This window comes from Ambystoma mexicanum, chromosome 12, assembly GCF_040938575.1.
Source record: "Ambystoma mexicanum isolate Mex_15411 chromosome 12, UKY_AmexF1_1, whole genome shotgun sequence".
Taxonomy (NCBI): Eukaryota; Metazoa; Chordata; class Amphibia; order Caudata; family Ambystomatidae; genus Ambystoma; species Ambystoma mexicanum.
In genome coordinates, this window is record NC_090936.1 from 598,975,588 (window position 1) to 599,002,831 (window position 27,244).

General features: G+C 47.1%; 1 protein-coding gene across 2 annotated transcripts in view; it reads left to right on the top strand.

Moving 5' to 3' along the window:
* RNF20 (ring finger protein 20) overlaps nt 1–27,244 on the top strand; it is an 838,977-nt gene that overhangs the window by 628,174 nt on the left and 183,559 nt on the right. For both annotated transcript variants that reach the window (XM_069628987.1, XM_069628986.1), the window contains exon 15: nt 4,385–4,534. In XM_069628987.1, coding sequence (XP_069485088.1) covers nt 4,385–4,534 — 150 coding nt within the window. The remainder of the gene's footprint in view (nt 1–4,384; nt 4,535–27,244) is intronic.

Sequence of the window (27,244 nt, forward strand, 5' to 3'; positions counted from 1 at the left end):
CTCCAAAATAGCATTACATCTACTCTGTGCGAGTCCACTAACCATGCAGCATGATCAGGATCACTCAAAGTTACAACGTTAGTACCGTGAAGGAAGTCCATCTTCTAAAATATCCTTCACATCATGTACATTTAACAGTTCCTTAGTAAAGCTGGCATGAGGGCGGGTTCAAAGCTACTGCCAATGCAGATACTCCAACAAATAAAATAGGGATTAGAATAGTCCTAAAACCATATTGGAAACAATCACATAAAGGCCTGCCCCCTTGGTTCCACCCACGCAGCTCTACAGATTTGTTTGGCTAAATTGTACTAGAAGAGCTGTAAAACAAGAGGGGTTGGATGGAAGGTTTAGAATTAATCCTTACGTATGGCATCACTCTGGGCAACCCTCCAAATCATCTTTCTTCTGCCTGCCATGCCATTACAGAAAGGGCAAATACCCTATGCAAATCAGCTTTGGTCCCACCCCAAAAGGGGCAGTCCAGCCCAAACTGCTTGGTCACATCCCTTCTGCACGAGACCAGAAACAACCCCATGCATGTTTCGGCCACAGGAATGGAGTTTGCTGTTATTGCAGATTGGTCTGTCTGGAAAATGTATGGAAAAAAGACATTGTTAATGTACATATTTCTCTGTCTAATGCAGCCCAGATTCCAAAATCAGATCAGTTTTAGAGTTACAATATATGTTTACTTGCCTAAAAAATCCATTGAGCTTGGCAATTGCTTTTTTACAACCTAAACATCTTTTTATTCCAAGCTTTAAAAACATAAGGTACAATACTCCATTTCTAAATCTTATCTCTAGCACTGGAAGGTGAGCAGGGTTAGCTCCATTGGTTGACCCACTGGAGCCTTGTACAATCATCACCTCCGACTTCTTTACATTAAAGTTGATGGACCCTCTCACTTCTTCCTATTCCCTTTCACAGTACGCTTCCTCTCTCTACAAGTAGCTTCTTCCATTGTAAGGGCTGCTTTCTTTGGCCTCTCTCTGTATTGGGCAGCTATTTAGGTTTCTCACATTTTGGTTCATGTTTTGATTCTGAGTTTCTTTTTTGACCTGAAGAGGATCATCGACATCAGAGCTCAACACAAATACAATAGTGGTAGAAAGGCTTGAGACAATCGGAAGACCCGCACACCCAATATACCACCATCACTCACAACAAGAGTCTATTCCCATCACTTGAGGCAGTCTCCAGTACTTTGGAACTCTGTGTACAGACCATCCACAAACATACCACTTCTGAGACTGATGAGACTTTGGTCACCCACTGCAAATGCACGCTTGTGGGCCCGTCTGGTGGCATCCTCCCTCTTTTCCAACCTTAGGTTTGCTGTTTCTGCCGCTTCTGCTGGAGCTGTGGTAATACCTGCATTTTTATCCTATCTGCAAGCTTTCTATTCACATTGCCCTCTTGGTTTCTATAGACATTCCTTTCTGAACTTCTAAAACACCTTAAAAGTATTTGTGAAATGCATTAACATACATATCTACTAGACCTGGGGGAGCCAGGGAATTCATGGTTAGGGCTGAGCCTGGGGGGGGTCAGGCCTGGCTCTAGGAGCCCACCATGGACCAAGCCAAAAGTGCAGCAATGGGCAAAATCAAAATAAATGGCCAAAAAGGAAAGAAAATAAATGGCGGCCTGAGTGCCAGGGCCGCATTATTGACTTTCCTTTTTATGCATTTATTGCAGCGACAGGGAGAAAATGGAAATAAACATGAGGTCCTAAATTCTCCTACTGTCACTCTTAAGGTGACTTGATGTGTGCCACACCTGCAGATGATGCAGCAGTTATAGCGCCTACTATGGAAGATGGCCTGTTTCTCGTGCTATGTTTGTTTTAAGGTAAAGAGGCTGTGGAAGCGCATTCTTCTCTAGCTGCTCCATTGGGCATTCCCACTATTCTCCCTCCCACACACATTTAAGACACAATGCTTCACCACCACACTAACCTGCTGGTCACCCGCTCTAAACTTGTGTTCATTTAATGATCGCTAAAACTTCGGCAAGCTGCCAAACCATCCTCTCACTGCAATAAGCATCAGTGATCTGTGAAAATCACTATGTTGGTATGTTTGTAGAGTTTGGGAGAGGACATGCACCTTGCAATACACCTGTTAAGTTCCATCTGCTTTGACATAGTGAACAAGTAGAGGTGGGCGAACCTCGCAGCGGCACCCGGGCCGCATTTATTTTCTTTACTTTGTATGCATTTATTTCTATTTTGCCTGTGCTTCTGCAGTCCCATCTTCCTGGACTGCAGCGGTGTGGGCAAAATGGAAATAAACGCACAAAAAGGAAATAAAATAAATGACAGCCTGGGTGCAGTGAGTGCATCCAGGCAGCATTTATTTTCTTTCCTTTTTTATGCATGCATTTCCATTTTGCCCATGCCACTGCAGACCCCTTTTCTCGAACTGCAGTGGTGCGGCTAAAATGGAATTACGCGTATAAAAAGGTCAACAGAAAACGCTGCCCGGGTGCTGAAGACTCCCTTTCCTGCCCCCAGCCAATTCTGTTGTGTGGGTGAGGGACAGGGAGTCCGTGGCTCACCGGTGTGGATGGGCCCGACACGCAGCATAGGCTGCATTTTTTTCTTTATTGCGGTTTCGTCCTGGTGGGGGGGCAGCCGTGGTGGGGCCCGTAGCAGGCCCGTGGAGTACAGGGGCACCAGCCCTAATTGAGGTTGAGGCTGGAGCCCTCGTTTCAGGCCGCACCGGGCCGGTCCTCAGCAGGTTCACCCACCTCTAAAATCTACAATCAATATGTGTTCCTATTGTGATTTAATTTCTAAAACCTTTAGTTGCTTTTTACTGTTGACTTGCTATTTTATATGAATTTATGTTAAAAAATCACTGCTTAACACCTTTTAAAATACCTAAAATGATAACCCATATAATCATTTACTTTCTGCTTTGAAATGTTTTGAGTCAGTTCTGGAATCTTCCATGTTTTTATGATGTTTTTGCCTGTTTGTATATTTTTACCTCTCATTTTAGGCAGTCCTTTGTTTGCGGCAAGTTGTTTAATTGTACTCTAACTACATCTCTCCCCTTCTATTTTGAAACACTTGGCTGCTCTGTTAGGCTACTAAGGTGAGAGTCAGATAGAACTTGTCTGAAACCCTGCCTAACGCTACAGGTCTATTTCTTTTTAAGCCTGCACCAGAGGACACTTGAAAGTTCTTCCTAACACTTCCTTAATGTACATTTTTTTGTTCAGTGTTTTCTTTTGGCTGACATTATTCATAAAGCTGTTCTTAAACCAGGTGTTTTACAAATGGTTTAGTGGGATACCATAAATGTATACCATCAGTGACTGTGTGCTATTTCGGAATGCCTTCAAAACCATACCATTCCAAAAACTAGTTGAAGTGTCTCAATGTTTTTGCAAGTGACTGTGTGAAGAGACCGTTGTAGTAGTTTTAGTTAACTTAGTAAGGTAACATTTCTCATCATTGTCCGAGACAAGTAGCTTATTCCCGCTTAAGAGACAAAGCCGTAGGCTAAAGCTAGGGCTGTATGCATCCCTCCTGCTCCGAAATAAATCAATGACTAGAGAAAGGGATGGAGTTCTAGAGCTGAGTCTGGGTGTAATTGCTAAAGATCAAAATCAGTGTGTCATGTGGACATCACTAAACAGAATAACAGTGTTTGTGTCTTATGAGTATATGTGATAGCAGATACAGTAGAGTTTTGCTGGTTGTCTTGGGTATATATCAAGTGATACCAGTCGTCTGCTGAAATGGAAGGGCCGAGTGTCTATAAACGAAAGCTGTGTGTTGTTCTGTCATAGGTGACTCTGGAGAAATTTGTTTTGTGATAACTGGGACAGTGGAGAAGGGGTGAGTATTTTAAGTGATACCACCTTCTCTGAAGGCCCGATGGTTTTCTCGAATGCTACCAGGGACAACAAAAAATGGCGTCATCCGACAGTCTCTCTGTAGAAGGCCAGTCAGTGTGTGCTGCTAAGAAAGACTGAGTCTTTTGTCCTACAACAACAGGGCTTATGAAGAAGGGATGAGTGTTCCGTGATATCAGGGATTGCGGAACATTGAAGGCCTGGGTGTTTCATAATTCAATATCTGGTACTATGCAGAAAAATGAGTGTCTGTAATGTGACTTTCTTATAGACCTTGGGTCTATCCCAGAGGTAGTTATGGGATATTCTGTGTAGAAAGGATGAATTGTGTGATGGCAGGCACTGTGGAGAAATAGTGTGTTCTTGGATTTCTATACTTTGATACTCCATACTTTACTTAAATGGTTCTGCCCTACATATTCTTTTTCTCGTTCCCTCTTATTCTCTGTTCCTGCGTGTCTGCCCTCCTTTTGTTTTCTACCCTACAAATCATTTCACGTTTTCCTAATAGCTTGAGGAGCTCAGACAAAGACTTAGAGAGCTGGAAGACAAAGAAAAGAAGGAAAGCAAGAAGATGGCTGATGAGGATGCATTACGTAAGATCCGGGCAGTGGAGGAGCAGATTGAGCACTTGCAGAAGAAATTGGCAATTGCCAAACAGGTGAGAAGAGCCAGGCATGAATACAAAGAATTTTAAAATTGTGTTCTCACATTCTTTCTCTTCCTTTGTGGTTTTTCCTCTTTCTTGTGTTCTTTCTTGACATTCTCCCTTTCTTTCTTTTTTCACTCTTTTTCTTTGTTCTCTCTCTCTCTCCTTTCTCTTGTACACTATCTGGTGAATGGTAGGAAGATACAAATATGTCCACCATGCTGAAAACCCCTTCCTGCAGGCCATATGGGCAGATACGGGTGAATCGGCGGGAGCCGGCTGAAGAATTGCAACTCCACCCCCCCTCCACATTTTTCTTGCACGTTCAAATGAAATTATGAAGCCCCTCCACTGATTCTGGCCTTGTGTGAGGATTTGGTCATGAGCATCAGAGTGATATTGGATTTGGGGCTTTTCACATGGTTTCAAGCAGGTTTTTAGGCAGAAAATGCATTCAGAAGCATTTATTAGGAACCAGTAACTTGTCAGCTGTAATGTACTGATGCACCAGGGTGGGACATCACATACTCAGGTAAGGAGTGTTTATTAGGACCAATACCTTGTTAGAAGGTTAAACTAACCACTATATTTTTAGTCCTATGTGTATGGTCTTTTTGAAATGACTTGTGTTGAAACGCTTGAAGGATTCAACATCTCCTCTTTAGTATTTGGTTAAGGTAGTTAAATGGGATCCAGCTGAGAAAGACATTAGCAGGACCTGTCAGCTTGGGACATTTTGTGTATGGTACTCATTAATTGGATCTCTGTCAATTGCCCATCTGATTTCATACCATGAAGTGACATATAGATTGCTGTAAGTTAATGACTGTGAAATTAAAATCTGTTGTGTTCAAATGCATATTTTCTGGGTACAGACTAGATGTATTGTGAGAAACCTGAGGGCCTCCTCATATCTACTTCCCTTGGGTCCTCTTCTCAGTTGGCCAGGGAAAGGCCATCGCTTTTGGACCATCACCCTGGGGGGCGGAGAAACAAGGGAGGATCGCCTGGCTGGAGGGTCCTTGAGGATTGGGGATGAGATGGTCTCAGGCGAGACGAGGTATGCCGCCTTACCCTTTCAGGAAGAATAATCTATCCCAGAGGTAGTTATGGGATATTGTATTCCCTGGCCCCCTGAACAAGAAAAAGTCAGGGGATATTACCAATCTGGAAACACCAGGAAGAGTGTGAAAAAGAGACGTGTTAAGGGTGAGGTAGGTGAGACCTGGTAGCCCCCTTTCCCTATTTAAGATCAACCTAACCCTCCCCCAGCCTTTATGGGCTACTGTAAAACCTCTCCTCATTCCCCACATTATACCTCTGACCGTACTTGGACGAGGAAGAGGTGATTGAGAGTAATGAACACTAAAATCTCATTTGACCATTCTAGTACTGGGGCGAGGAAGATGCCTGCAGAGTACTTTGAAGGTCCGGCATGTCCCTTTAATTATGGTCATGCAAGCCCAATTGAAAGTCCACACCTGCAACCTGTAAAGGGGTTGCCGGTGTATAAAGGGAGACCAAAGGAGAATCAAAGGGAGCCAATAGGGAGTCTTGTGTTGGGAGAGATCAGCAGGGGACCCGTATCGTGAGGAGGCAGCTGTGGTGGGGGGTGAGGGGAAGCCAGGACGCCGGCCCATGTCCCAGCAGACATGTGGAGCTCCAGGCGAGTCAGGCCGTTAAGCTGCCACAGGTGTGGGAGCCTCAGTTGTCCAGTAAAAGCAGCTGGAGCCGCGAGCAATTGAGAAGGAAGAGAGGATGCTGTCTGGGTCTGTGATGGAGAGCAGGGCTACCAGGGTATGCAAGGAAGCACCCAGATTGCGAGCGGGCGTCGCAGAGACCGGCCTGCTCGCCTGTGAAGCAGAACAGAAGCCTTGTAGCCACTGGAGGAGGAACGCCATGGACCGGTGAGTGGAAGGAAAGGTCACTCAAAGCCGGGGGCGCTCCTTGGGGCTACGCATGAATACTGCAGTGCCGTATGACAAATATTGAATCCCGAACTGAATGAAAACTCGAAGCAAAGTTAAATCATGCACATTGAATACCGGACTGAATGAAAACTTGAAACAAAGCGAAACTACACATATTGAACATCGAATTGAATACAACCTTATGGACAAAACTAATAGTTGATGAAAGCAAAAAGGGAAAGTGCCAATTTGAAAGCAACCTACAGGAAAGAGCGCAAGTCTGGAAGAGTATGGCAGAAAGGTGGGGAAATGCATAAAACGACCTCAAAGGGAACTTTTATGAATGGATAGTGTGTGGCAAGACCAAAGACCGGGAAGAGATGTGTGACACATACTGGCAAAGCCAGGAGGCTAACCAGGAGAAGCCAGGAGAGAGAGAACCTTCAAATAAAGCCAAGAGGCCAACAAAGAGAAGCAAAGTGAATATTAATTTGAACACCGGGGCAAATACAGAAGAACCTGTGTCGGCTGGAGAGCCTAGGGTTTCCTTGGGTGCATGACCTGTGATGGGTGGACCGTGTGGTTCGACAATTGCGCCTAGACCAGGGAGCCCTGAATTGTGAAAGCCAAAGCCATTGTGAAACAAACCAAGAAGGCTCACTGTAAGTGAGCTGGTGATGCAAACCAAAAGGAAGGTCAAGTTGGCCTGGAGTTGTGTTAAACAATGAAAGACTGAGAGCAGTATCAGTTCCTACGTTGAAGTCTTGGGGAAGGGAACCCTGAGACTTGATGAACTGAAAATGCTGTCTTGAGGACGGAGCCTTAAGGCCTCTTTGCTTGTGAACTGTGTTGCCTTGAACTTGGGGAAGGGAACCCCGAGCAATGTGTGGAACTAGATTACCTTAAACTTGGGAAAGGTAATCTTGAGACATGTGTGGAGCTTTCGTGAACCTGGGGAAGGGGAGCTGAAGAGGAAACTAAGGGCAGGAAGAAGCTCAGAACTTTGTGTTGATCACCATTTGTTTTATTATTGACATCACTACACATTGTTTAGCTTTAGTTGTGAGGGTAAGGATAGGTTTTGGACAGACAGACTTTTATGTTGATCTCTTTGACTCAGCCTTTCCTTAGTTCCGTTCAGGTAGGGAAATCCCACCTTAGCATAGGGCAAGTTAGGCCTTGTACCATACTGACCTTTAATTTTAAAAAAACATTCTATTTTGGACTTTGAATCTGTTGTCTGTGTCTTGCTTCATGATGCCTTCACAGTATATATTGAACACTCTAAATTATGATTAGATATGTATGCTGCACATACTTTCTCATGTCGCAGACTGGTACTTGCAAGTAACCATATGTTATTGGTTATTATGGCAGGAACGGGGCAGATGTGTTATTTGTGGGCTGTTGGTTATTACTTCATGGTGATAATTAAGAGATATATTGTAAACAAATAAAATTGCAAAAGATCAGTATATGACAATTTTAAAACCGAAAAAAGACAATGTTCATTCAATTTAGTTTGATGTAATATTTGGGGTTTTGACGAAAAGCATTCAAGTGAGGGTAGAAATGTGATGTCCTGGGATTCACAACCAATAATAGGTAAGGATGCTTCATAGTCTACCCTGTGGCAACAATGCAGTATGCCTTGTAGAGATTTAGTAATGATGTTTTTGAACAAGCCCACACTTAAGTCGTTCACTGAGGAACTCCTGTCTATTTGGGATCAAGTTTCCTGAGAGAGAAGTAGAAATTAAGTGTGTGGTCTCACCCCTGCTAGGCAGGAGGGCTGTAACTATTGCATGTGTTCCCCCTCTTCTGGAAGAGAATAGAGATGTAATAATTAAGTGAGTGACTTTCCCCTGTGAGGGTGTAGGAGACTGACAAGGCAGGGCCATTTTGTGTGCTACAAAGTTTTATTAAATCAATAAAGAAACCTCTCTCTCCCCACTTCTAAGGGTGCTTGCCCTGCCTCCACCTAGGAGCACTTGGATCTATGTGAATACTGCGAGAAAATAATTTAGAATCCCAATATACAGAATTTGATTTACCCCTTTTTACTGCATTGTGGGGGAGACCCTGCGCCGCCCCACCAATACCCCTCAACCTTTTGTATTTACATAACCCACGTTGGGATTCGAAATTTTGGGCATTCCCTATTTTGTGATGATCCTGGAAAACTTTAGTGAGTTGTTAGAATGTCTGTGAAAAGGAAATGTTCTCAGCCCTCCGTCAGAAACAAACTAATCCAACCCTAACGCTATAAACATAAGTCTTTCACTAAAGTGACGTTTGTGTTTCCTTCATCACGAGAATGTTTCCCTTCTCCTGGTTTCTTACTTCTGTCTCATGGTAGAAGGAACTCCTTCAATGTTCCATCACAAAGGACAAGGGGAATGACTCCCATCTCCAGGTCTTTCTATAAATGCATTTCACAATGGTCTTAATGCACTGTTACAGAAATCTTGGATTAGTCTCTCTAATTCCTTCCAGGAAGTAGAACAAATCATAGCCTTATTCGGCTTCAATTTACCACTCTGATAGGGGAGATGGCTCCTGTTTCACTCTACTTGATCAGCCATATTGGGTAGAGCATTGCAATGAGGGCGATGTCTCCCGATGCCATCTGCTTGGGCAGTGGTATTGATTTGGCCACTGTGACGAGGGAGGGGACTCCCGAAGGAACTCTGCTTGGGCAGTGGAGTTTGCCTGACCACTGCGACGAGGGAGATAACTACTGATGCACTGTGGCTCAATGCTATGGTTCTGGTAGTCATTACTGTGACGAGGGCGATAATTCCTGATGCACTCTGGCTTCTTGATTTGGCTTCCCGGATCCCTCCTGGTCTTACCACCGTTCATCTACCTTGTTCTCTGTTGGGACACGGCTCCGGTTCTTCCCAGGTTCGAGTTTTTCTCTGTGATTTCGGATACCTGCGTGGCTCCGCGGCAGGCTCCAACTGGTGGTCTCGGCACTGTTTCCAGACCTCACGATCCACCTTTCTGCGGTCGCGCACCACCTCGATTGCTTCTTCCTCTGGCGAGTCGGCACCCAGCCGTCCCCTGGGACATTGTAGCAGCGTCTTGCTCTTTGCAGCCTCTGCCTGAAGGAACAGCTTCTCTGCGTCTCTGGTACTCCCAGTTTCAATCTCCCGAGCAGGACTTGTGTTCTCCTGTTTCCACCGTGCAGAGCTCTATAGTCCGTTCTTGCTGTCTTTGTATTGTTGACTCCGCTCTCGAGTAACGTCAACACTGTTGGGGGAATTTTCATGAAGTCCTACTGGCACTAAGACTTTAGTAAGCTTTCCCAGTAGTTTGTAGATCCCCAACTCTTAGTATCAGTCTGTACTAGCGCAGGGCCTTGGTGGAGTGACCGAGCAGTCCGGTTTCTTAAGAGGACGATGTGAGTTGTGGGTAAGTAATCTGCATTTTAGACAGACACAGCAAAGAAGCACTTACACTTAAAATTATATTTAAAGTATATATATTCATTATATTTACACCAGAATCACTTTAAATACTAGAACACTTAGGATTACGTGATAATACACTTGAAAGGGCACTTTCACTTTTGTGTTTGTTTGCGGTTACCTTTGTAGCAATGTTAGAAAGGGAAAAAACAATGTTATCGTATTAATGTTTATTGCGCACTCATGCGGTTTTCAACGGTTTATACCGTTATACGTTTAATCTGTAAATACATATAGTAAAGTCAGTTAAAGGGAGGAAAATGATTAGTCAGTGTAACATAAGCTTAGTTCAAGGTTCTAGAGATGTTTATTTTCGCATTGTAAGTCTTAAGTCCCAAAACGCAACCCTAGCTAAAGGCAGTTCGGAGAGGGCTTGAAGTCTTGACAAGCAGCGATTTATGATGAGTTCCTGTTGGTTTCTTCCAGTGTCTAGAGTTATTGAAGCAGCAAGTTGGCGACTAACAAGAGAGACTTTAAAATTGACTCGAGAAGGGGACTCGAGCAGTGCCTTGGGTCTGAGGTAAGAGGGGTTTGCCCTAGACACACCTACGTGCACTCCAGTGCTATGGAGCGACTTCTTGGAATCAGATAAGCAATACCTTTTTCCCCCCACAGTACCTTAGGTTGGAAGAAAATGTACGTGCTGGATGCTCTGCGATGTTGCAGCTCTGGACCCGAACTCCGGATTCATCTGATGACTGAAGGCAGGACAATGGATGGGGTCTCAGCAGCAGTCTCGAGGGAGGACCTGTAGCACGACTTTCAGCAACTTCTTGGTTCACTCTGCAGTTTTGCCGCTTTTTTCTGCAGCACCAACAAAGGACACAGATCGCCTGGTCAATCTTCTTTTCTTCCTGCAGGCCCACGCTCTGGTGATAGTGTCTGGGCGAGTTGGATGGGATCTCTGCAGTGTCTTTATGATTTCAGCAAAGATTTGGACGGATTCGGCCTTTTCACGACACTGCGCTCGAAATGGGCAGCAGGTCTCCTGGTATTGGGGCTCCGTAGATCTGGAAACTCCTAGGACCTCGGGAGAAGGCTTGTTTCAAAGTTTGTCTTGGGACTGGTTGTTCCCACCAGCCAAAGGTAAGGAGTCATACTCTTCGGAGCTCCTCTGTCGCATAGAAAACTGGGTCAGGACCGCAGTGGTAGCTTCAGTGTTGGAAAGGGTCTGCAGGCTTCTCTGGTCGTCTTATTCGGTTACTTCAGCTTCCATTGGTCAGAATGCTTTTCACTCCAGAAGCCTCATCTTTTATACAGTTCCAGCACACACTCTTCTGCAATCTCGCTCAGCATTTTACAGGAAGAGGCGTTTGACTGTCCAGTCAGGACCGCCAGACCCCCTGTGGGAGCTGGACCTATTCAGGCATTCTGGCAGACAAAGGAAAGGGGGGTGGAAAACTCCTCCCCTACTTCCTGCCTGACCAGACTCTCTGGAGCCTAGGGGGGGGGATACCCAAGGATTCCCGCCAAAGTAAAAAAACACACACTGATCTCCCCCTCCCAGAATGGTAGAAGAGGTAGAAGAAGGGCTAACAAAGAACAACCACGCTAGTAATGTTGAAAAAATAAGAGGCCCAAAGTTGGTACTTGGGGGTGGGAGGGCAGGTGGGGTGTTTACCTCTTGTGCACCACTGAGGCTATGGACATCTCCCACTCATTAGGCCTAGGGTATACTAGCTGTTGGGGAAGTTTTCCTAAAGTCCTACTGGCAGTAAGACGTTAGTAAGCTATCCCGGTGGTTTGTAGATCCCCAACTCTTAGTATCAGTCTGTACTATCTCAGGACCTTGGTAGAATGACAGAGCAGTCAGGCTTACCTTAACAGGAAGATGTAAGCTGTAGGTAAGTACACTGAATCTTAGCTAGACAGGCACAACAAAGAATCACTTACACATATGGTTATATAAAAAGTATATTTCGAAGGGATTGTGTCCTCCGACGTATTCCTCATCTTGGATATCTCCTTCCAGCTCTGCTGGCCTCGGAAAAATTTTTCTCTAGAGGGCGCTGCGCGTCGACGTCCTCCGAGTCGATGTCCCTCGACAGCCGCCGTGTCGACGTCATCCTGCCTATAAAGGCCGCGCGCAGCGTCCGTTGCTCAGTTCCGTTTTTCCGCGCTTACTCAGTGCCTCGGAATACCGTTGCCCAGTTTTGTCAGGTTAAACCTATTTACCTCGAGTTATTCGATCCGTACTCGATGGCTTCTTCGTCGGAACCAACAACTCCTCGATCCGGCTTCAAAAAATGCCGAGATTGTGGGAAAAAGATGTCGCTGACTGACCCTCACAGAGTTTGTCTGTGGTGTTTGGGAGCTGAACACCATTGTTCGGAGTGTGAGGACTGTATGTCCATGACAGCTAAGGCCCTGAAGGAGTGTAGGGGGAAGCTGGAGAAAGGTAAGACTTTTAAAGCTTCTTCTTCGTCGACGAAGTCGAGGCATTCGTCTCCTCGTCACCATTTGCGCTCCAGGTCTCGGAGTGGGTCCCATCACTCCTCGAGGTCGAAGCACTCGAAGAGGAGATGTCGAAGATCCCCTTCTCCCTCTTCCTCTGTTTCGCCAAAGAGAATCCCTTGCCCCACGAAACATAGTTCCCGGGCTGAATGGGAGGAATTCCGCAAAAATATGATGAGCGTCTTCGAGAAAGCGGCCTCGACCCCCTCGAAGACTGCCGAGAGCGATGCTCTGGTCGAAAGACCCGAAGGTCAAAAACGCCGCGAGTCGCAGTACCCGGCGAAGGAAACCTCTCGAGCGCGTCTCGAACCCTCGAGTAGGACTATGACCTCCAAACCTTCCTCGAAGGTTCCGTCGACGCCGAGGTCGGTGTCTTCGACGCCATTGTCGAAGGGACCTTCGACACACGGGCCTGTCGACTCGACGCCAGCTTCGACACCGGCGTCGACGCCAAGAAAAGTCACGGTTACGACACACCCAGTGACTATCCCCAGGTCCTTGATGACGATGGCTTGGAGATTGTCGAGCAGAATCCCAATTCTGTCGAGGTCATCGAGGCCTCCGCCTTTGTTTTCGACACCACGCTCGAAGCCTTCGGCGTCGACTACATTGACGTTTTCGAGGCCGATTATGACAAGTTCGGCACCCTCTGCCTTGGAAATGGGGTTTACACCCTTTATGAGTTCAGAACAATTGAGAACTATGTCCTCAATTATGGAAGAGGGTGAATTGTCTGAACAGGAAGACACATTTGAGTTGCAGGGACCTGTAACCCCAATTAGAGAGGAATTTTCCTCTGAAGAACGCAGGTTAAAGGATCTTCATGATTCCTTACATGAAGCAAGCAAGTGGGTTAGACACTTCCCCTGAGGTGGAGTTTGCTAGGCCAGACCAGGGGGAGCATGCTGAAACCCCCTATAGAGCCTTAATGGCCAGGATCACAGAGTTTATGGGGTGGTCTGCACCTTCACAATCTTTCCAACAAGATGACCTCACGGATATTCTTGACAAAGGCCCACAGGAGGATCCTGTGGCGCCTTTTCATAAAGCTCTTCAAAGGAAGATTATGACGAACTGGGAAACCCCAGATGTCGTCCCGGCAGTAAATAAAAAACTGTCTACAAAATACAGGGTATCCTCTACAGACCCGGAGTTTTTGTCAAAACACCCATCCCCAGAAAGTCTGGTGGTACAGGCAGCATCTTCTACCGATGTCAAGACGGCTTATCCTACCGTCCCACAGGACAGGGACGATAAAAAATATGATGCTATGGCAAAGAAAGTTTTTTTCAGCATGTAGCATGGCGTTAAAATCTGTTAATGCTACTTGCACCCTTGCTAGATTCAGCCATACACTTTGGGAGTGTGCTTCTACAGCGGCTGACTGCATCCCGGAGGGAGAAGAAAGGGAGGCGTTCCTGAATATCATACAGGACGGTAAAGACGCTATGTGCGAATCCCTCCAGACGGGCATTGATTCGGCTGACAGTATCATCAGAGCAATGGCGGCAAGTACAACAACCAGGAGATTCGCTTGGTTGAGAAAGTCTGGTTTTGCCCCAGATGTGCAAGCCAGGCTCTTGAACATGCCATTCGATGGCTCTTCTTTGTTCGGGAAAAAGGCGGATGACAGTTTAGAGAAACTGCAAACTTCAAAAGCAGCAGCAAAATCCCTAGGCGCTGCAATCCGTCAGACACCTTTTCGTCCCACAGGAACCTCTGCGAGGGGCAAGTCCTTTTGCTTCTACTCCGCATTCGGAAGAGGTAGAGGACGACCGGCTCAAAGGGGACAAAGAAGAACTACCCGAGGTGGACGGGGTAGATATTCAAAAGCCGCAGCAACAGCAGGTGCCTCTTTACCATCGGCATCTGCATCAGCCGCCCCAAAACCACTCTGAGGACTTCCCTCACAGGACACCTGTAGGAGGCAGGTTGACTCAACATCTGGCGGTATGGCAGGCTATCGCGTCAGATGCTTGGGCATTAGAAACAGTTGCCCAAGGTTACTGCCTGCCTTTCCTACGCATACCTCAGAGTCATCCACCGGGGATCAGCTCTCAGAAAGCTCCAGATCCGCTCCTCTTGCAGGAAACTTTGGACCTGCTAGAGAAAGGTGCCATAGAACCGGTACCTGTAGCGGAGAGGAACAAGGGCTGGTACTCCCCTTACTTTCTCATTCCAAAGAAAGACGGAGGACTGAGACCCATCTTGGACTTGCGAGAATTGAACAAATTCCTCAGGAAAGACAAATTCAAGATGGTCACTCTTTCTCAGATCCTCCAGGCCCTTCAGTTCCAGGACTGTTTGGTATCTCTGGACCTTCAGGACACTTATTTCCATGTGCCTATCCATCTCAAACACAGGAAATACCTGAGGTTCGCAATTGGCAACTCTCACTATCAATTTAGAGTGCTGCCATTTGGGCTGACCTCAGCCCCGAGGGTCTTCACCAAGTTAATGTCGGTAGTGGCGGCAAGTCTAAGGAGGGAAGGGATTCACGTCTACCCCTACCTGGACGATTGGTTGATCAGGGCTGTTTCTCCGGAGCAAGCTCAGATCCAGCTAAATCACGTGTGCCACTCCCTTCACAAACTGGGCTTCTCCCTCAATTTAAAGAAGTCACAAATGATACCATCGCAGAGACTCCAGTTCATAGGAGCGATCCTGGACACTTCCCTGGGAAAAGTCTCGCCACCAGAGGTGAGGGCTCAAGATATTCTACAGATGGTTACCAAGTTCCAAGATGCCCAACGTCTCCCAGCCTTTGACTTTTTGAGGTTGCTAGGCCTCATGGCATCCTGCATTTTCCTACTGCCAGAGGCTCACCTGAGAATGAGATCCCTCCAGTGGGCACTGAGGACTCAGTGGTCACAATTCTCAGGGAGAATGACAGATCTTCAGGTTCCCGACAGGGTGGCTCGAGACCTTCAGTGGTGGGCCTGTCAGGAGAACATTCTGAAAGGAGAACATTTTTGGCAACCCTGGCCGGAGATAACAGTAGTCACGGATGCCTCACTCACGGGGTGGGGAGCCCACGCCAACGACTTGACCATCAGCGGTCGTTGGTCTCCATCGGAGTCCAGACTACATATCAACCTGTTAGAGCTGAGAGCCATCAGACTTGCGCTGAAGGCGTTCCTGCCAGCTGTACAAGCGAAAAACGTCCTGATAATGACGGACAACACGGTGGCCATGCATTACCTCAACAAAAGAGGAGGCGTAAGATCACTACCCCTGTGCCTAGAGGCGATGCAGGTCTGGTTTTGGGCAATCCAAGAAGGAATCTCTCTATCGGTAGTTCACCTAGCCGGAGAGAAGAACTTGACAGCGGACGCTCTGAGCAGGCAGAGCACAGTCTCCCACGAGTGGGAGCTAGCTCAGGAAGTCCTTCAAGAGATCTTCGCCCTTTGGAGAACCCCTCAGGTGGATCTGTTCGCCACCAGCCTCAACAGGAAATGCCGTCTGTTCTGCTCAAGGGAATTTCCCCCGAGAGGAGCTCTGGGAGACGCGTTCATAGTGTACTGGGAGTTTCCGCTTCTGTACGCGTTCCCACCGGTCCCTGTCATTCCTCAAATGATCAGGAGGTTGAGAAGATTCCGGAGAACCATGATCCTAATTGCCCCGGATTTGGCCAGGAGAACGTGGTACCCGGACCTCCTAGACTTGTCCATCTGCCCTCCAATTCGACTTCCACTCAGAGAGAACCTACTCTCACAGAAGGGAGGTCAGGTTCTCCATCCAGACATCAAAACCCTCAACCTTCACGCTTGGCTTCTGAAAGGCTGAGGTACAAGGATTGGGACCTCCCTGATGATGTTATGGAGGTGTTGCTTTCGGCAAGGAGGCCAGCAACAAAGTCCTTATACCGCTGCCGTTGGAACAGATTTTGCAGCTGGTGTAGAGAACAGAATATCGACCCTTTTTCATATGGTACACCAATGGTTTTGTCCTTCCTACTATATTTGGCGAATTCAGGCCTTCAAGTTGGCACCATTAAGGGCTATCTCGCAGCGCTATCCATCTTTAAGCGCACTGCGGAAGAACCATCCTATTTCAAGTTACCCTTGGTAATACAGTTTCTAAAGGGGTTAACCAATGTTTATCCCCCGAGACCATTCCAAGTTCCCCTATGGGATTTAAACTTAGTCCTAACTTTCCTGATGGGCACACCTTTCGAACCACTTCATTCTTGTTCGTTAAGATTCCTTACCCTTAAAACTGTTTTATTAATAGCACTTAAATCTGCTAGAAGGGTGAGCGAATTACAAGCTCTTTCTTGTAAACCCCCTCACACAATCTTTCACAAAGACAAAGTTGTCCTGCAAGTGAAGCCTAATTTCCTCCCAAAGGTGGTTTCTGAATTCCATATCACTCAGAAGATTACCCTACCATCTTTCTATCCTCCTCATCCGGGGAAAGAGGAAGAGAGGTTACACAGGCTAGACCCTAGAAGGGCTTTAAGTTTTTACATCAGTAGACTAGCCAGGATAAGACAGGCAGACCAGCTGTTTGTAGGTTACACAGGTCACAAGCTGGGGTTACCAATAACTAAGCAGACCATTTCCAGATGGATCATTCTAGCCATTCTGGAATGTTATAAACTGGCAGGGAAAGAGCCCCCTCAAAACCTTAGGGCTCATTCGACCAGAGGTATTGCAGCTTCATCGGCCCTCAAAAGAGGTGTGCCGGTTAAAGACATCTGTGTGGCCGCTACATGATCGTCTGTCCATACCTTTACACGATTTTACAACTTGGATTCCTCCTCCAGTCAAGAGACTAGGTTTGGAAGGGCTGTACTGCATTCTATTCATCAATAGAAGACAGCGTGAAGTCAGTACTCCCTCCTCCAATAATAGAATACTGCTATGGGAGCCTATCTAAGATGAGGAATACGTCGGAGGACACAATCCCTTCGAAGAACAAGTTACTTCTTACCTTGTAACGTTCTTTCGACGGGATGTTCCTCCGACGTATTCCTCATCGACCCTCCCATCCATCCCCGCAGTTCTACTTCCCTTGTTGTTGCAGCTTACGCTCCTTCAGGGTGATTAGTCTAGTCCAGAAAGAATTATTGTGGGCTACAAAACGGAACTGAGCAACGGACGCTGCGCGCTGCCTTTATAGGCAGGATGACGTCGATACGGCGGCTGTCGAGGGACATCGACTCGGAGGACGTCGACGTGCAGCGCCCTCTAGAGAAAAAATGTTCCGAGGCCAGCAGAGCTGGAAGGAGATATCTAAGATGAGGAATACGTCGGAGGAACATCCCGTCGAAAGAACGTTACAAGGTAAGAAGTAACTTGTTCATTTATTATATTTACACCAGAATCACTTTAAATACTTCAGACATTTATGTTAGAACACTTAGGATGTTATCGGATATTAAACACACATGTGGTTTTCAACAGTTATACAGTAATACATTTACTCTGCAAACACATATAGTAAAGTCACTTAAAAGGAGGAAAATGGTTAGTTGTAACTTAAGCTTAGTTCAAAGTTCTAGAGACAGTTTCTTCACCTAGTGTAAGTCCTATAAGTCCAAAAACGCAACTCTAGCTAGATGCAGTTCGGAGAGTACTTGAAGTCTTGACAAGCAGCGAATTTCGAAGAGTTCCTGTGGATTTTTTCCAGTTTCTAGTGTTACTGAAGCAGCAAGTTAACCACTAACAAAGGAGACCTTTCTCAAGAAGGGGCCACAAGCAGCGGCTTGTGTCTGAGTTAAAAGTGGGGTTTCCCTGGACACCTCTGCGTGCACTCCAACGTTCTTGAGCGACTTCTTGGAATCAGGTAATCGATACCTTTTTACCCACAATACCTAAGGTTAGAAGAAAATATTTGTGTTGGATGCTCCACGATGTTGCAGCTCTGAACCCGACCTCCAGATTCCTTGGTCTGGTGACTGAAGGCAGGACAATGTTTGTTTATTTATTTCTAATGCGCACCAGGCCCAAGGGTATCAGGGTGCAGCAGTTGAAGCAAGTGCAAGGCTTACGTTACAGAAGTACAAGATACAAGCAAGAATTAAACATATATGTAGGTTATAAGCAGGTAAGATACAAATACAGATATGCAGTAAACATTTGTCAAATATTTGAGGGAATGTGCAGAAGCATTCCCAGGGTAGAGATAACACAGCAGTAAAATCTACAGGTCTGTGGATTTGAGCAAGTTGATGTAGTTGTGTCTAAATGTCAAGTACGGTTGATCTTCTCTAAGGGGGTGTGGCAAGGAGTTACAGAGTTTGGCTGATTTCACTGGAAAGCTACTACCACCAGCCTTGGTGAGCTTAAATATGGGCATAGTAAGACAGTTGGCGTTGCCAAGTCTGAGTTCTGGTAGATGTTCTTCTGTGGAATCTATCCATGAGATAGCTAGGGGCAGCATTGTTTAATGCTTTGTGAGTGAGGGATGTAGTTTTTAGAAGGATTTTATTATGCGTCGAGAGCCAGTTGTTTTGGCGCCTAGTAGCTGAGATATGTGATCTTCTGGTCACCCCTAGTGCGGCTCTTAAGGCGTTATTTTGTAGGATTTCTATCCTTTGAATGATAGTTTTATTAGCACAGATGTAGAGGGCATTACAATAATCTAGCCGAGAGAGTTTTAAAGCTCTGGCCAGGATCATGCAGTTTTGTTTGACTGGAATGGTTTGCCGGACCTAATGAGCTTACAAGTGTAGGCAGTGGTGGAGGCCATTGATTTCACTTGTTTGTCGAAAGAGAGGGCATGGTCAAGGTAAAAGCCCAGGGTTTTTACCTCCTTAGCCACCTAAATAAGGTTCCGTCAATGTTGAATGAGGAGTATTCCTGACCTAATTTATTAAGGTTGGTGTGGGTGCCCAGGATGATAAGCTCGGTCTTGTCATCATTCAGGCATAGACCGTGGGTGGCCATCCATGCCTGGATGATACTCTATTCACCAGTGCCGTAATCCCCAGAAAGTGGGAGGAGAATCTGAGTATCATCTGCATAGTTAGTGTAGGTGATACCCAGAAGGTCCAGATCATCGAACAGAGGCTTAGTGAATATATTATATAATGTAGGGGAAACACAAGAGCCCTGGGGGACACCACACGTAATAGGAATAGGGTCAGCCGTTGCTGAGGGGGAGAAGACCCTCATGGTTCTGTCGCTCAGGAATGATTCAATCCATCTAATGGCCTCTATAGAGAAGTGGGCTGCCGAATCCAGGTGGCCGCATAAGACCTTGTGATCCACGAGGTCTAATGCAGCCAAGAGGTCTAGCAGTAAGAGGAGAGCAGTTTTCTTTGTCTCTTAGCTCATCAACACTGAGTTTTCAAGTCGATAAGGGCAGTTTCCGTCCCATGTTGGGGGTGGAAAGCTGATTGTCTTGCTCCCAGGAGTTTGTGGAGTTCCAAATATTTTGGGATCTGAGCATAAGCCACCTTATCAAGTATTTTGAGCAGGAAGGGTACCGTTGTGATGGGACGGTAATTGGTAGGAATAAATGGATCTAGGGTTTGCTTGTTTAATAATGGGAGCACCCAGGATTGCTTCAGGTTGGTGGGGATGGTGCCAGATGAAAATGAGGCGTTGATGAGTTTGGAGATAAAAGGGGCAAGATCTCTTCTTGCGTCTTTTATAATCTGAGCTGGGCATAGGTCACTGTGGCAATTGGAAGGCTAGAGTGAAAGAATGGCTTTTTCTATCTCAAGTATGGAAGTTTTAGTAAAGTGGAATCTGGCAGGGTGGTCGGGTGATGTTTCACTGGCGGGGCGGTCTGAATTATTTCGTTGTGGTACCTGGTTAAGGGAGGCTTTTTTCTTGGCTATTTTGTTCTGTAGGGTGGTTACTTTGTTGGAAAGTTCCTTTTGAATATCTGAGCACCATGATTTGTTTATGATGCAGCTATCCTGTGTGGGGATAGGAGATTCTAATTCTTTTAGTATGGTAAATATTTCCTTGATGCTGGAATTGGCAGATTTCATTTTTGTATTGGGAGGAGATTTTAGTTAGTTTGGATTTGTCATCTTCTGAGGGGAGTAGTCTCCAGGCGGTTTCACATCTCCTCTTAAGGAGTCGTAAGTCCTTTTAGTTGAGGGGTAAACCACTTGTTTAGGTGGAATTTAGGTTTACTCGGTGTAAGTTTGAGTGGAGCGATTTTTGTCAAGTGCATTTAGCATGGTTTTGTTGTACTCATTGACCAATGTGCCTGGATCCAAGTTGTCAGCCAGTGCATTAAGTGTCGGGAGAATTGCAGGGATCACTTTGTCCACTGTGGTGTTTTTTTTGTTCCTTGTTAAACAAGGTGGGGCGATCGGTGTGGCTAGCGGGAGTGTTCTAGTAGTAGACCGTTTGAAAGACGCAAGGTAGTGGTCAGTCCACAATTACGGTGTGATGGAGATGATATTGGCAGTACAATTGCAGTCGGCTACCCAGTCAAGGGTTCTCCCGTTATTGTGAGTAGGCTTGTTAATTTTTTGGCATAGGCCGAGTTCGGATAGGATATTAGCTATACTTAAGGCGTGCTTATCTGACGGGTCGTTAAATCCTAGATTGAAGTCGGCAAGTAGTAACAGTTGGGTGGTGATTTTAAGGTTGTTGGACAATAGGGTGTAGATGTCCTCCTCAAACGTTCCAGGTGGGCTCAGAGGTCTGTAAATGAAGGGGATGGTGAGGGTCTGTGAGTTGATATGGGGAAGTTTAACGGTGAGGACTTCGCAGGATTGCGTAATTTGTGGGGAGCTGGTCTCAGAGAAAGGCTAGTTTTGGATATAATGGCAATACCTCCTCCTCGTATTTTGTCTTTGTCCTGTCTGAATATAGTTTAACCATCAGGGACAGCTTGCGAGAGTAGTAGTACTGCCGCATCATGTAGCCATGATTCAGATATGGCAAGGAAGTCCAAGTTGTCTGCTAGTGTGAGGTCAGAAATGTCTGTTGCATGGACAACCAGGGACCTAGTATTTATAAGGGCTCCTTTGAGTGGGTGGGCCACTGTTGTAGCTATAGCCTCAGTGGGCGAAGTTGGTATTAAGTCAACTATCTTGGGTTTATGCACAGTATGCTGCTTAATGGTAGCGTACAAGTGGGATGGGATAGTGACGTGGTTGGCATTGTTAAGCTTCTCACAGGTTTGGAAGTTCGTTTTCTTATTTGACGAGGGTAGTGATCTTGTGAGAGGTTCATAGAGTTTAGGTAGTCTGGCACGGAGTCTAGAGTTCTTAGATTTTAAGGTGCAAGGGTTATTTGCAAAAGGTACTCAATGTTGTTGAGTAGCTAGGTAGGCGGTTGATAGGAAGGCTAGTTATTGTCATTTCCGTCAGGTTAAGTCGGGCTTGTGCATCAAAGGGTGGTAGCCAGTCGCAGTACACTAAGTCCTGATAATGTAGAGGTTGTGGGTATTAGTGTGCATGATCTGGCGGAGGCTATAAAGATGGTAATGGCACTTTGAGCGCCACGTAGTGGGCTAGGTCAGGGTATACAGTAATCAGTAGGCCAGTTCAGATGGCGCATATGAGCAATAGGCCAGTACCAAGGGCACACAGTGAGTAATAGGCTAATTCAAAGGCACACAGTGAACAACAGGCCAGTACCAGGACACATAGTAAGCAATAGGCTAATTCAAAGGCACACAGTGAACAAAAGGCCAGTACTAAGGGCACGCAATGAGCAATCGGCTAGTTCAAAGGCACACATAGGGTCTAGTAAGCATGCATACCTAAGGCATTGGCATTCAGTTACAAAACATAACGAGCATCAGTTGGACGCACATGACTAGAGGGGCATCAAGTGAGCAGGGGAGTGCAAAGTAAGGCATGTAGATGGTATGGGACAGAAGGTGGGTTACAATATGGTGCTAGCAGGAACGATAGCTATGGCATATGGTAGGTTTTGGAAGGGAAGCAATTATGGCACAAGTGCGTGACACTGTAGTACAAGCAGTAGAACACCGTTGGTATAGCACCCAGCAGTTACATTTCAATATGGTGTGAAATAAAACAGTAGGTCATTCGAGTGCAGTACACAGAAGCGATTGGAGACGCAACTAGAAAAATCAAGTTACACAAATGTTGCAGTTATCACTGATGTCGGTGATATCGGGATCTCTCAGCAGCAGTCTCGAGGGAGGACCTGTGGCACGACTTTCAGCAACGTCTTGGTTCACTGTGCAGTTTTGGCGCCTTTTCTGCAGCACCAACAAAGGACACAGTCAATCTTCTTCGCTTCTTGCAGTCCCACACTCTGGTGAGGTGGTTTGGGCGAGTTGGATCGGATCGCTGGAGTTTCCTTTTGGTTTCAGGAAAGATTTCAGCCTTTCCATGATGCACTTGAAATGGGTAGCACGTCTCCTGGTATTGGTGTTCCACAGCTCTAGAAGCTCCTAGGACCTCGGGAGATAGCAGGTTTCAAAGTTCGTCTTGGGACTGGTTATTCCCACCAGCCAAAGGGAAGGAGTTGTCCTTTTCGGAGCTCCTGTCGCATAGAAAACAGGGTCAGGACAGCAGTGGTTCTCCAGCATGGGGTCTGGCATGGATTCACATGCTCATGAATATTCCCCGTCGTCAGGCTGGGAATCCTCGGTAAAGAAAAAATCTGTTCCAGTTTCGTTTCTGAACTGTCTTTCTCCTAATAACCAATCACTGGTCTCGGGGTCATACTGCCCCCTGCCAATGACTGCCCTCTACCTGAGCCCCTCCTCTGGCAGCCATCCTCAGATTTTTACCGCACGTTCAAGTGTTGGGAGTCCTCGTGCTATAGCTCTCGAGCTTTTACTGCGTTTTGTGATTTTTTTTCAAAGAGTTTAATCTAATTTTTTCGGGCAATCGAGCCACAAGCTCCACTGTTTCTACTTCCGATCAATGGGGACTGTTAGGCGGAATCCTGTGCAGTTCCCTTAGGGAGCACTACAGAAGATTAGAACTACAGGTGAGAGCAATTAATCCACTTTGGTATCAGTCTGTACCACAAAGGTTTAGTTGGTAGCTGTGGCTGAGCAGTCAGACTTATCTCAAGAGGGAGATGAGCAGTATTCAGGGTTTACACAATAGGCCTACAGTACTATGGCACAATGAAACACTGACCAAAGCTTTGTATAAAAAAGTAGATATATATTTATTTTATACACTTCTAGTAAAACACATTTATCACAGTCATCAAGCAAGTTAAAATAAGTCAAATATACACACTCCCTAGTTAATTTTTAGACCAAGTGAACCAGAGTGAAAACTGAGCAAAATGGCACAGTGAAAACCACACGCAAGGGATACTCGTAGCAATTTCTCACAAGGGAGGGAAAGCACAAGTTATACAGAAATATCATCTTTCACACCCAAGCAACACTTCCCCTAAGTGTGTGAACCAGCTTAAGCAAGACATTGCATCAGTGTAGAATATACTTAAATGAAAACTGAGCAAAATGGCACTTCACAAGGTTTAGAAAGGGGAAGAAAAAGGGGGTTATAAGAAGTAGGTGCATCAACACAGTTCTAGTTGGAAAGCAATCTAAAGAAGGCAGTGCTAACAAATTTAGCCAGAGTCGGTAGGCCTGTGCCAGAGTCAGTGGTACAGGGCAAGGACCCAGGAGCAAAATGTTCTTGTAGCTGCAGTCAAGTCTTTGGTTAACGATTTTGAAAAGGTGGATGCAGAAGGTGAAAGACAATGTTGCGAGAGGGGCGGCCAACCCAACAGGTAGGTAAAGGATGTAAAACACCTTTAGTGCTACTGCGAAGAAAGGGCGGCCTGGCGGAACAATGTACCTTTATAATGAAGTGGCTCCTGCGGTGGCGGTTGTTCCTGGTAGTTCCTGCAGTTCGGGGGATCCAGCAGAGGAAGAAAGGCTCTCTTCGTGGAGGAAGGTTCGAGTTACTGCACTACCCAGGGATGAAACCAGCCGCGGTGCTGCCCGACGAATAAGATATGCTCCTTTAAATCCAGCCTCCGAGTACAGGGTACTGGCGAATCGACCAAGGCAGGTCCAGGAAGGCGATTGGCAAACTGTTTGGCCCCACCAGCTCAAGCGAAGAAGGCTCTTGCAGATGAAGATCTTCTCTCGTCGTGTGGAGAAAAGTGGTGAGACGCTGCAGCAGGGCTTCACCGGTGGTGCAGTAGTTGCAAATGTCTTTGGCTTCTCTCCTCTTCGGCTTCTTAGTTCCAGGGATGACGTCTTGCTCTTCCAGTCCTCAGGACCCTGCTTTTATGCAAAAGGAGCCCCATTAATACAACCTAGCTGTCACTCTCACAGTGGAGTGGTCATCTTGGCAGGAGACCCTCCAGCCTATCAGGATAGAGTGCGACATGGGTTGCCAAGGCAACCCTGTCCAGGGGTCCTACTCCCCCTCTCCTCCCCCCCCCACACAACGGACCCAACACAAATCAGTGGTGCCGAAAGGAGGGCTTCTTGGCAGAAGCCCGCCAAAAGGACGAACAAAGGTTCCCCGACCTGGGTTAGGAGTTTAGAGAAAGACATGAGAAAGAAGTTATATTAAAGTTCTGGCAAATAAAACCTACCGGAGTAAAGTTAATATTAAAATACACCGGCGGTATGTTAGAGGCTGTCAGAAAATGTGGTAGCCTCGAACAATGGGAAAATCCCATAGGAAAATATTAATGGTCGAATATTTACAGTAGTGGCCACTGCCACCAGCCAGAAACTTTAGAGAGAGGGACTGTACGGTACCCCCTTGAAAATGAACATAAGGGAAAAACTATGAACCCTTTCCAGTACCTCTATAGTAAGATGGGTTGTACTGGTTTAGTTCATAAAAATTGACTAGTAAAGTCAATTGGGACTTTACATGCCCTGGGAGACAGTAGTCAGTGCCAGGGTATGGAGCCTGTTTGGGGGTCGCTACGACACCCCTGTGTCACTGCACAGAGGGTGCTGTGTAACACATGTGAATAAAGATGGTTCCTATGGAGGTGAGAGAAACCCCTTAGACATTAAACACAAAAAATAGCATAGAACACACAGCAAAAATGCCTAAGAATGTGAAAATGAGTCTCACTCTTAGCAGGTGAAAAGAAACAAACCCTTCAAATCCAGCAAAGCTGCTGGGGTCTCTGGCGCAGTTTTCGTCGAGTTCCGCTTCTTGGAGGATTCCAGAAGATCTTTGAGGCATACCCTGTGTGGACATGGCCCAGGACAAAGGAAGCAAGACGCCCGGATCCAAGCTGGTCAGGAACTGCCCTGGATGCGGATTGCAGAATGTCTTCAAGGAGGACGATCATTCTAGATGCCTCTACTGCCTTCACGAAGACAAAACTCACGTGGAGAAGGACTGTGCGTTTTGCAAGAACATGTCTGAGTGTACCATGAAGGATTGGCATATCCGCCTCACCAACTGGCTGGAGGGGAAGAGCCCAGCGGTAGGTGAGAAGAAGAGGTCCGAGCGGTCTTCTAAGACCTTTGAAGGCGCTCCGCCGACAGGGGCCCAACAAAAGGCAAAGCACCGCGAGTCCGCGGGCATCGGGAGCATCGAACGGTCGGGCTCCTCGGCTGCCAGGCATGGCGCACTTTCCCTGATGCCATCGACCACGAGTCAACGCTCTGGCTCGGGGAGGAGGAAATCGGAGAACCCGGGTAAGCTTCACGAGAAGTCCCAGTCGATCCCGACGGAGACAGCCGAGGGGGAACGAGGCGGTGACCCTCCCCCCAAGGTGAAGGACTCAAGCGTGCCCAAAGTCGTGAAGGCCTTGATTCACCCAGCTAAGGCCTTTATCGAGGGAGTCGTGGCGGTCCTGGCGAAGCCTGTGGAGGCTACCACAGTGGAGGCAACGTCGGGGCCCAGAGTTTCCCTGCCACCGCAGAGGGAATCCTCTTTTCAACCCATCGATAAGACCCCCGTGAGAACCCCGGTGGAAAAAGAGGGGGGGGTGGTGGCCATGAAACACTTGTGTATAGGCGCGTTAATGCCATATCATATCATATCATCACGGATACAGCCTCTGAAGAGGAGCTGGCTGGAATCGTGAAGATCCTGAACAAGAAGTTCGAGGAGGTCCGGTTCCACGGGAAGGATCCCGACGAGGCGGACGAAGAGAGCGACGGTGGTGCCGATGAGGTTCCTGTGGAGGCGGAGGATTCGCAGCCGGTACCTGGGCCACAGGACAACTCGGGAGCGATCTTGATGGCGATCCAGGCCTTATGTACGGAGATGAGGACAAGGTTGCCCTTACCCCCAACGGACCATCCAGCGGAGCCTGGCCCGTCGTGAAGCCCACCAAGCAAGCTGAGGAGAGATCATCCCGCCCCGCCCTTCCAGCCTTCGCGGCCCTCACAGCCTTCATCTCCTTCCCCTGATCCTAGGGATGACACAGGAACAGAGACGGCCACAACAGGGACGGATGACGACGGTGGTGACGACGCGATGGACCTTCCATCATCACGTCCTCGGGCCTCCCCGGCCCATGAAATTGGCTCCTTCCATGCCATGATCGCCAGGGCATCTGAGCTCTTCCAGCTCTGCCCCGAAGAACAGAAGAAGGAAGGCTTCCTCTATTAACGGCGTGAGGCGAAGAGGAAGACAGTCCTCTCGGTCCCGTTACTTGACGACATCTGGGACGAGGGGCTGTCGCTCCTGAAGAAGCCGTCCATGACTCCTGCCAAGAGAGACCGGTACGAGAAGTAGTACTGGGTCCCGGATTTCACCCCCTTGTGCCTTAGGGCGCAGCCGACCCCAGGATTCGGTCGTCTCGGCGGCGGCCAAGAAGAAAGCGGTGGGGGCAACGGCTTCAACTTCATCCTCCCCGCCGGACGGCAAGGGGAAGAAACTGGACGCCATGGTACGACGGGTCATCTCGATGACGATTAAAGCGGGCAACACCCTAGCGATTGTGGCCCGCTACAACAGGGAGCTGTGGTTCAAGATCGCTCCTCTGCTGGACTTCCTCCCGGACGACAAGAGGGCTGAGGCCCTGGAGATC